This window comes from Lingula anatina, chromosome 1 (assembly GCF_051362555.1).
Source record: "Lingula anatina isolate TDL-2025a chromosome 1, LinAna3.0, whole genome shotgun sequence".
NCBI classification, from domain to species: Eukaryota; Metazoa; Brachiopoda; class Lingulata; order Lingulida; family Lingulidae; genus Lingula; species Lingula anatina.
The window spans coordinates 27,335,965-27,346,364 of record NC_141767.1 but is presented as its reverse complement, the minus strand read 5'-3'; the positions used below and the strand labels follow the sequence as shown (position 1 = coordinate 27,346,364).

The window sequence follows — 10,400 nt, the reverse complement described above, 5'->3', positions numbered from 1 at the left end:
GTGCTGAGAAAGTTTTTGAAATCACTTGAATGACCATGAAGGACAGAGGTTCCAGCGAGACAGCCCCCCCCCCCCCCCCCCCCCCCCCCAAAAGAAGGAATGTAATTAACAATTTGTGTCCAACAAAGGAATGTGTTCGAGTAATTAACAATTTGTGTCCAACAAAAGTCCTGAAAATTTCTTCAAATTTAAGTGATATTTGTAGGATTTATTTATTTATTTATTATTATTATTATTTTTTTTTTTTTTTTTGGAGGGGTCACCCTGTTGCAAAGAAGCAATTTTCAGCATTAAAACTTCACATTGCTCATCCTTAAGTTTTGCTGTTCATATCCCAACAGCAAGCATTTCTTCATTTTACTTATCCGTCTTTCAAAATTAGTGCACCAGGATACATGTATGTGCATTTTGATATTATTACATGTAAAATGTTGCATTATTTTTAGCTTTACAATGAATTTAGGAGTAGAATTACCATCTTGTTGCCTTTACCATCTAATAATGATAATAAATGTATAGTACATGTACCTCATAAGATTTGTATGTGGTGTTATATGTACAGCTATAAGCAAGCACACAAAACCGAATAATGCTTATATGTTCATTCACAGAAACAGGAAAACTGAAACAATATCATTTATAAGTAGATTTCTTATTTAAGACTTTATTATCATTATTTACACAGCACAGGTACTCATGTTTTTTATCTATGAATAACTAGGTCAATGCTACAAACCTGTCATTTTATCTTCATCTAATTAATATGAGTTATGTTTATAACATCACAGCTAAAACAAAAAATATATCTATCTTGTTTACAAGGTTTTTCCAAATCAGGTTTATAAATATTTTTACTTAATCGTGATACTTCATGATGAAAATCACTTAAATAATCGGCTTGAAGAGAACCTTATTATCCATAATTAGAGATTAACCTGTTGGGACAAAACCCATTAAGACCATTAAAATGCATTCCATCGTTTAAATTTCCTATATTGACCCTTTTCATGGTAATAAGCTAACATGTACAAGTTTATAGGTATATGTATGACGTCAATATAGTGTTATAATTATCAATCTCTTACCCTTACACAGTGGTTTAAATAAAATATATATATACATAAACAATGATGTTGAAATTCATGGGCACTTTGCTCAGTCTGCGCACAAATGTTACAACACTTCTACTTCATATACCTAGTGGGACAAACATTATCAAGCAAATTTTCCATGTATAAAAAAAGATAAAGGAAGAACTTAAAAAGTCACAGTTGAGCACTTATTACATTTAATAAATTTTAATCAGGTAAAAAATGTCATGATTCCAAGCTTTCTGATGTTGAAGTGTAAGTCAACTTGGTCACCCACAGTAACTGTCATCTTCCACTGGAGCTGAATATGATTAATTTTGTGGTTTACTATTTTCTAAGTCCAACAGTTCAGGCATATTGTAAAATCCACTCCTTTTTTAAAAGAGTGTTGCAAAAGAAAATCTTACATTTCACAAGTTAGAACTGTGTATCCATTGTGCTATTTCATCAATGCTATCACATTAAAAATATAAAGAAAATTAAACTTCTCAGTTATACCTGAGCATGCCTAAAACTGGTTGAGGACCATGGCGACAAACAACAATTACACATTCCTTTATAAGGCATTTTACTCAACCATATTCCTACAACTATGGGAAGCCTAATGGATACACATATAGGAGAACTATACACCATTGGCACATTTCAGACCACCTCAGTTTTCTTGGCGATAAATAAATCATAATAAAATTCTACTAGTTTAGTCAAATTTCTAGACATATTTCATACAGTGAATAAATGACATAAAACTCGGTACCATATAATTATTTTCCAGGGCTGAACTCCCAGGAAAAATTATTCATTCAATTCCACACACGCTAAGAGTCAGCTGTAAAACATAACTATACAATGAATTATAAGCAGAAACAATGGTGATTGTGTTGTTTGTTTTAGTGAAATGATATTATGGTGTTTACAATTGCACAAATGATTGCCAAAAGTCACGTGATAATGATAGCATACGGAACATTCAAAACAACAAATTTATAAGGCTGTACTTGACACCTAAACTAAGGTTATTACAAATTTCAAAGTCTTCTTTCTGTTAATGTTTTAATTTTCTTAAACATTTATCAGTTGTTAAGTTTCCCACAAATACAGCTTCTGACGTATAGATAAAACCATCTTTGGAAATAAAATTAATCAACTTTGTTCAAATTTAGTGAGTCATCACTGTATTGGTATATACATAATGCAGTTGGTCAAGAACAAGATAATGCCAACATATTAAACAACAGACACAGTTATTACACTTCCGCTTTTAAAGACCATTATATAAAAATGAATGATACCTATTGAAATTATGTGCAGCCAGTAACTTTTCAAGAAACAAATTACTGGAAATGATGATAAAATGAGTCAACAAGTAAGAATTAGACGCTCCGAGGTTATAAACGAGACCACATAGAGACTGTACCATTATGGTAACCTTTTACATAACAGGTTCACCATTAGTGCCAGCAACCCCAGGGAATTCTGATATGCTTCTGTTGAGGTAGAAAATTAGCACTAATTTTTTCTTGTCACATAATTTTCTCCCATTAATACAGAAAAGACAACAGAATCAATGGATTTCTCGCCCATGATAATAATAAGTGTTGACTCTGGTTTATAACAACCAGGTAGCTGGTGTGAACATTTGCCCATGATCTGGATCCAGATGCTGTTCTCAGACAACTCTGACAACATGAATAAATATTAGCATAAAATGGTAAAATCCTTGTCAGAGAATATAAATTGAATCATTTTTTTTTTTTTTACAAAATTGCCTAGAACTTAAAATCATTACGTAAATCGTAGATGTGGTGGCCTGTTATTTGAGCCAGCATAAGCATCTCGTTCTTTAGGTCCATTTTTAGTTGCAATGGCAGGTGATCTAGGACTTGGTGGCCCTGAGGTGTCCATAGCCTCTTCCTGCACTCCTGAACGAGATGGAACATTGAAGCCATACGATGCAAATGGATGAGATCTGACCATGCTGAAAATACATAAAATTGTTTTTTTTAATGTCCATTGATTCATTAAGCATCATACCAATTTTATTTTTTATCACAAATATTAATTTAACATAAATTTTAAAGTAGTTGTTTATTATCATTTAACAATTTCTTCTCATCATAATGCCCTAGAATTATCTCAGTCAATAATAATTAACTGCGTCTGAAAATGTATAATTTACCTTGGGTCTGGAAATTTTGGACTAGTTATGACTTTCCTGGGAGACCTAGGTTCCTTGACTGCAATCCAGGGTCTCTGTAGCTCTTCCAGTACTGATGGGGCCACATATGTAAAACCCTGAAAGAGCATTATATTTATATGTTCCAGCAATTCAACAGATTGATATAATTTTTACCTTGGGTCTGTAAAAGTGCTCTGTCATACCTGAGACTTAGTTAACAATGAGTTATACAAAAGAAAAGCGACATTTTCTTCGTTCTGAATAAAAATGATCATTATCCAAGTTGTACCATCAGCATACGTGGATGTCAATTATATAAAAAGATCTAAAATAGATTATGAATAGAAGACTGAACACATGAAATATTTGCCCCCAAAAAGGTCTTAAAAACTATTTTCTCCGTTTCTTCATATAAAAAATAACATCAAACATTTAAATATGGCTTACTAGAAATACTTGATTGGCACTTTCACTAATAGCTGTATCAACTGGAGAATCCACCGGGGTCATCTTAGTAAACTTGGTGTCAAACTGACTGACGTCATCTTCACTGGCCTGTAAATGGAAAGCAAAATTTTATTTAAAAAATAATTAGTCATTTTTACAGTGGCATAAATCTGCGGTATGTCTACCAGTATGTCCTTTTTCTTTTTCATCCAAGATTTTATTTCTAAACAAAAAAATCCAAGCAAACAATTACTAGGCACTTGATAATGATACGCTGTCAATGGAGTAAAATCAGTAATGTAATCAAGCTCAACTTTGACAACTTACTATGTTTGGTTTAAAAGGAGGTTCAGTCCTATGATTTACACAATCATCCCAGTTGAAATGACGGAAAAAGGCATGGGCCTGCAAAACAAAAAATTCATAACCATTAACACTGGTCACGTTTCATCCTAGAAAACAATTCATGAAGAAAATTTTCAAACAATGCCAAATCATGAGTAAATCATGTTTTAAAGCAACCATTTATCTACGTAAGATTCATTACAGCCAATTTCATTTTTTATCTTGTAAACCTGTTGAATGCAATAAATTAGACACCAGTTCCAATTTACCACCAACCTTGATTGGATTTGCATCATCTGGACCACTCCCCAGCCTCTCCTGGACATTCTTCTTTAACAGCTAAGGTGCACAGAGGAATACAAATCGGTCACCAAAAAGGAATGCACATTAACAGGCAAATGTGATGTATGCTACAATAAGATTTTCATTTTTACAATTAATTTTACAGTCAACTAGCTGGAAAAAATGTTTTTAATGTGTTTTTAATGCTTACTCTTTTTATCAAACTTCTGGCTTCGTTGGTGAGATATGGAGGTAGATTCAATTTTGCTTTTAAAATCTGGAAAATAAATTTAAAATAATAATGTTTTGCTTCCCAATAACAACAGTGTGTTAATATATCTTGATTCAAAATTCAAAAATAAGGCTCAGTTGTATACTTTGGGGTGTTCAGACAGCTACATTTAGAACAAATTCAAAGACTTAAAAGGAATTTTGAAGCTCTAATTCAAGTAATCTGTTATAGCATACTGGGCAACATACTGTCATTTTTAGTGTGAATACAAAGGGAAAAAGCTTATCACAATTTTGCAATTTCTGAAGTACCACAAAAAACATGAATAAAATCAAATGAAGTCAATAAAAGGGTATTCTACTAATTATTGTCTGTAACTTAGTAATCAAATCAATGATTTTTCAAGAACAAAAATGATAAAATAACAATTTAAAGTACTTTCTAAGGCCACAAGGTCCAGAGCTTTCAAGCACTTTTCAACCCTGTATGAAGCTTGGCTTTTAAACAATGTTATTTTGTTGACTTACTTTATCAATTGTTTTCTTTCTGTTTTCAGCAGTAAAAGGGGGCTGAAAAAAATAAAATGTGATTTTAAAAAATGAAATAAATTATAACATAAAATTTTGCTTTTTTTTTTTTTTTACTCACAGGTTTCAAAACCATATGAAACAAAATTATTCAATATCACCAGTCACAAATAAACACATTCTGTCTACAGAAATCCACTTACTGCTCCAGTCAACATGTCATACATCAGTGCTCCAAGGCTCCACCAATCAACAGCCTTCCCATGGCCACTTCTGGTCAAAATTTCTGGAGCCCTAAAGACATCAAGATTCTTTTCAGTTGCTTTTTTTAAGGAACAAAACACAATATCCTCTGGATAAATAGCAATAGTCTTCATTTTGCCACAAATATTAATGATGCTTGTTTGCCGTTTGCACTAAATGATCTTAGAAATGTGAATGATTTAGTTTTCAATATCCTATAACTTTTGTTTACAGATAACTTAATTAGACTCACATATATTCTATTGTGCCACAAAAGGTATGTGTGAGATGGCCCTCTTGGATAGATTCTTTGCATAGACCAAAGTCTGTCAGTTTAATATGACCTAAAAACAAACAGTTTGGTAGCATGTAATCCAATTCATCCAAACTAAATTTATTTTCATAAATAAATTAAACCACTTTGATATGTAGCTATAATCAAGTTAATACAGTTCTCCTTTCCACAACAACCTATAATTATAAACACAGCATAATGCGCTACATGATGTGCTTTATTTTGTGCATCTTTTAGTCAATTTACCTCAACTCTAACCAACTGTCATTTCTGAAATCAATAAACAAACTAATGGATCAACTACCAAAAGCAAATCTCATCATAACAAAAAAAAAAGCATACTCACCAGTTGATGTCAACAATATATTTTCAGGTTTGAGATCTCGGTATATGATTCCTGTGCTGTGAAGATGCTCTAAGGCAAGAGTAATTTCTGCTATGTAAAAACTGAAATACCAAAAAAAAAAGCTTTCACAAATATACTTTCACAATAAAAACCTAAAACATATTTGCAGAAGTATTAGACCAACTAGAACATTGGAAAGCATACCATATCCCATAAAAAAGAATTCTGAAAAAAATACATGTAGCCTTAATGTTTGCAACACACATAATTAGTAACTATGTATGCTGGTTTTGAACAATTCACAAGACAAACATCACAAGACACCCCAGGATCCTCCTGTAAATAGAATGACTGCATTTGAAACAAATCATAAAGGCAATATGTTATTTAAAAATGTTTAAAACATATGACTTACCAAGCAGTGTCCTCCATAAATATTCCCTCTCTCTCCAGCTGCATGAAAAGTTCTCCCCCGGGTAAATATTCAAGAATGAGATACAACTTTCCACCTGTTTGGAAAGCATAGACTAAGTCCACTATAAATGGATTCTGAAAAATATACAAGTGCCCTTGTATGACTTACAACCAAAAACAAAATGATAGCTAGAATTATCATTAAAAGCTATATATAATACAATGGAATATTTTCTCATCAATAGTTAAAATCTTGCACAACAATTATTTTGTTTTCATGGCCTTCCTCTGACTGATGATGATGTGACTGATCACTGGGTTACATATGTCCAGTAATTCAACCACCACTCCTTTTATCATTATTTCTAGGTGGTAAATGTCAGCCACTGGTGAAAGCTTCCCTGGCCTTCGCAGTAACATCTATCTGCTCAGTATAAAATTTGTCCAGAAGTTCAACTATTCCAAGGGCCAGTGTAAGAAATGTCTTCAGCAAAAGCATAGGTAGAGTTACCATCTGTAACTGGTCCTTAGCATTTCTCTGTTCTAGTATTCAATTACTGATTAAAATTACCAATGAAGGTGTCACACTGTGTGCAGTTGACCTGGTAAGTGTAACAAGGTCTTAACCATAACAGCCCTTATCACCTGGGTCATCTCAACATCAGACCATCGAACTGACTTTGACCATTAAAGGGTTAAGTTGCACAGGATTTTTTATTAAAAAAAAAAACTTACTACTATAATACACATATGAAGTTGGTGAATTTTTTTCCATACAATCAATATATCAATCAACAATTAATCAACATCTACTTTACATGAAAATACATTGCGAATTTTAAAAAACTGTGATACTGTGTTTTAAATAATTAAGTTTCATAAAATCCGTATGAATGTGATAACTTGTATTCACAACATTCGACAGGAAACTCATTACCTTTACAGCTTCTAAAATACTTCTTTCTGCCTTTGTATGAGCAGTGTCTTTGGCATTTCTAACTATTGTTGCCTAAAAATTTAAAAAACAATACTAAGAATAATGGAAGCACTGGTACTTAAAAACATAATTAAAAATGTGTACTTGGCCTCACATGACATGTCAAATAGACTTTTCTCTTGTCATATTATGTGTCAAGTTACAAGACAAAGAATTTTGTAACATGTATGAACAGACAAAAAGCAATGCTATGCATCTTCATCTCTTTAAACAAGAAAGGAAGTGAAGTAGTATGATCCTCAATGACAGTTTCAATTGAAAATCTGTAAAATTCTAATAAAGTAGGTCCAAGACATATGTACATGAAATTATATTCTACATACAAAGGCGTATGTTGACTTTAATCCAAAAGCTGAATGATAATTCTACGAGCTATTTATGGATACATACTATGACTGGTTTGGACTTTAAAAAATTATTACCTTTTTTAACACTTTCATAGCAAAAATTTTCCCAGCATCTTTGCCTGAAATCTTTCGGACTTGAAATACCTACAAAAAAGTAAAATGTCAAGAGGAACGAACATCCTACAACTAAACGAAGTCAAATTCTGCTTATAATATCAACTTCAGTTGTTTTTGTTATTGAATAACCAATTTAAAATAGACACACTAATCAATAATCTCAATGTTTTTAAGACAAAGCAGTTCAAGTTTCTAAGTTGTTTTGATGCTTTAGACTGACAGTTTCATAACAAAAACATACCTTTCCATATCCTCCTTTCCCTAGAACTTTCAGAAGTTCGAAATCATGTGTCCCAGCTTTTAACTGCCCAGGGTTAACTGTGTGTTCAGATAATTCAAGTGTTTCAATATTCTCATCTCTAAAACAAAAATGTAATTATCATCCTAAGTTTTGTAAACTGATAATTTCTGTTTACAAAAATATAATCAAATAACATAAAAACAAAACATCATTTGACTGGAACTTGGACTGGGCAGTAAAATAATGCTTTGTCTTAATAAGATAATACATATAATATTTTACATTTTGCTACAAATAAACAGATATATTTTAAATGCACTTGTCTTCTACAAAATTAACTTGGTCTTTTGTTAAAAAGCACATAGTTAAATTTACAGCAAAGAAATGGTTCAAGTATTCATGACCATTCATCCAGCTAAGCGTATGTGTATGGTAGAGAATTAACTGTTTCTCTATTATTCCTTATTCCTAATAGCTGTTAATATGACTGTGAGAATTTAAACAGTACATGGTATGTTTTATAAATACAATTACTCAGAATATGGTACAGCTGTCTTCTTATATATGTTCAGTTCATGACTGTGTAAAACAGTAATTGGAACACAAAAGAAAGCTTATAGTAATTCAATCCGATAGTGAAATGTACAGGTTGTAACTGTACAAAGGATTTTCTAATAAATATCCATTCTTCAGCATTAAATTTTTTGAAAGTCTCAGATCCCATTCCCACAAACACTGTCAGTCTACATGGATCAGTCCTACTCTGTGGGGACTCTTAATAAGTTTAATCAGCATGACTGAGACATTGCATGGCATGCCTTCTCTGGTTACCAACATACTGGTATAATCACCAGTTTTTATGTATTCAACTTTACACCAGGAGGAAGCATATCATTCAGAAAAGCTGACTGTAGCCAGTAAGAGTTCCTGCACGGTTGGGTCGGTCCAAGTACACCAGCGATATTTATGGGAATGGGGCTTTAGCCAAAGACTTGTTTTTAAAACAGACTACTGACAGCCCCCCCCCCTGCTCTTACCCATATTTAAGTAGAATGTTTTAATCAATGTTCATACTTACTCTAAATCAATGTGGGGTCCTTGAAAATCTTCCTGTAAATAAGAAATCAACTTTTTTACAAAATGATAATTATCAAAACACTTTGTTGAGATTGTAATATGATCATTCACAAATGAACAAAAAGAAATCTGAATTCATAAAATAAGACAAGAATTCATTCTGTATTCTAATTTTGAAGTCATGTAAACAAAATACCTATTTCATACAAACTTTAACTCAGACATATGTCTCATTTATCATGCTTATTCTTTTACAATATGAGGACTTATAAAAGTAATACATTAGAGACAAAGAAAGAAAGATAGTGTGTATCTTTTTGTTTAGGGTTAACATTATCATCATGTCAGACATATCCAGTCACTAATATTCACAGTTTTATAACTATCACTTATTATTATCCAAACAACTGTATCAGAAATAGTCAAAACCAAAATCAAAAGAGTCCAGAATAATTATGTGTAACAACAAAAAGTAACATATGGTGAAGGAATGATATAAACAAAGGAATTTCCACAAGATCAAAAGAATGGAATTCATGTAGAGTATAATAGTGTTTACATTACAAATTGTAAAAAATATGTATGGTGACTTTGTAAGTGATGTATTTTTCTTCAAATGAGATGATTTTCAACTGAATCTGAAATCCACAAATGAGTAATAGCCGAAGTGAGACTCGATGAATGAATGACAGTCATTATCTAAATATAATGACTTTTAGCTGTACTTTAATAAATCATGGTCACTAATTGGAATAAAAGTATCATCATAGATATTAATATTTAGTTCCTGAGCTACTAGTACAATGTTCAAGAGTACATAAACTGCCAAATTTTAATCGATCCTTAATATATTAGGCACAAAAAAGTGAAATCGGTGTTCCGATACTAAATCCGAAATCTCTACCTCAATTTTATCCGAATCTTCTATGTCTATGAGTTCATCTTCGGATAGATCTTCTTGGTGGGCCTCAGGGGCGTCACATAATTCTATATCAAACACTCCTGCCATAATCCTTACATGGATATATCTCTAAAACATAAAATAACTAAGGAAAACGCATAAAATCTGGCATCGCCCGGTTTAATTCCAACCTCCCATTCAAGAAGAGTTGCTGGTGACGAAAACGTGGTCACATGACGTCTGTAACTTCCGTAAATCGAAGCCAACGAACAGTGGTTTTACAGTCTCGTTTGAGCAGCACCTGACCTCGTCAGTCCTC

At 32.2% G+C, this 10,400-nt stretch overlaps 1 protein-coding gene across 1 annotated transcript; it reads right to left on the bottom strand.

Annotated features, from left to right (window-relative positions):
* Positions 1–644: 644 nt before the first annotated feature.
* On the bottom strand, positions 645–10,310 carry LOC106160338 (ribosomal protein S6 kinase beta-1). Its single transcript, XM_013536911.3, has 16 exons — positions 10,085–10,310; positions 9,182–9,213; positions 8,104–8,221; positions 7,821–7,889; positions 7,339–7,410; positions 6,403–6,536; positions 5,988–6,088; positions 5,600–5,690; positions 5,307–5,397; positions 5,104–5,145; positions 4,556–4,621; positions 4,339–4,401; positions 4,045–4,122; positions 3,718–3,825; positions 3,271–3,386; positions 645–3,069 (listed from the first exon to the last, which is right to left on the bottom strand). Exons 1-16 carry the CDS (start codon positions 10,187–10,189, stop codon positions 2,877–2,879), a joined length of 1,479 nt encoding a protein of 492 aa, XP_013392365.2. The 5' UTR covers positions 10,190–10,310; the 3' UTR covers positions 645–2,876.
* Positions 10,311–10,400: the final 90 nt, after the last annotated feature.

What these genes read in the sequence shown, in the direction of transcription:
- LOC106160338 (XM_013536911.3), bottom strand. Translation starts at nt 10,189, where the DNA reads ATGGCAGGAGTGTTTGATATAGAATTATGTGACGCCCCTGAGGCCCAC. An exon ending in CTATGAAAGTGTTAAAAAAG is followed by an intron (nt 7,411 to 7,820) that starts GTAATAATTTTT and finishes TTAAATTTTTAG; the next exon opens with GCAACAATAGTTAGAAATGC. An exon ending in TATATTGTTGACATCAACTG is followed by an intron (nt 5,691 to 5,987) that starts GTGAGTATGCTT and finishes GTTTGTTTTTAG; the next exon opens with GTCATATTAAACTGACAGAC.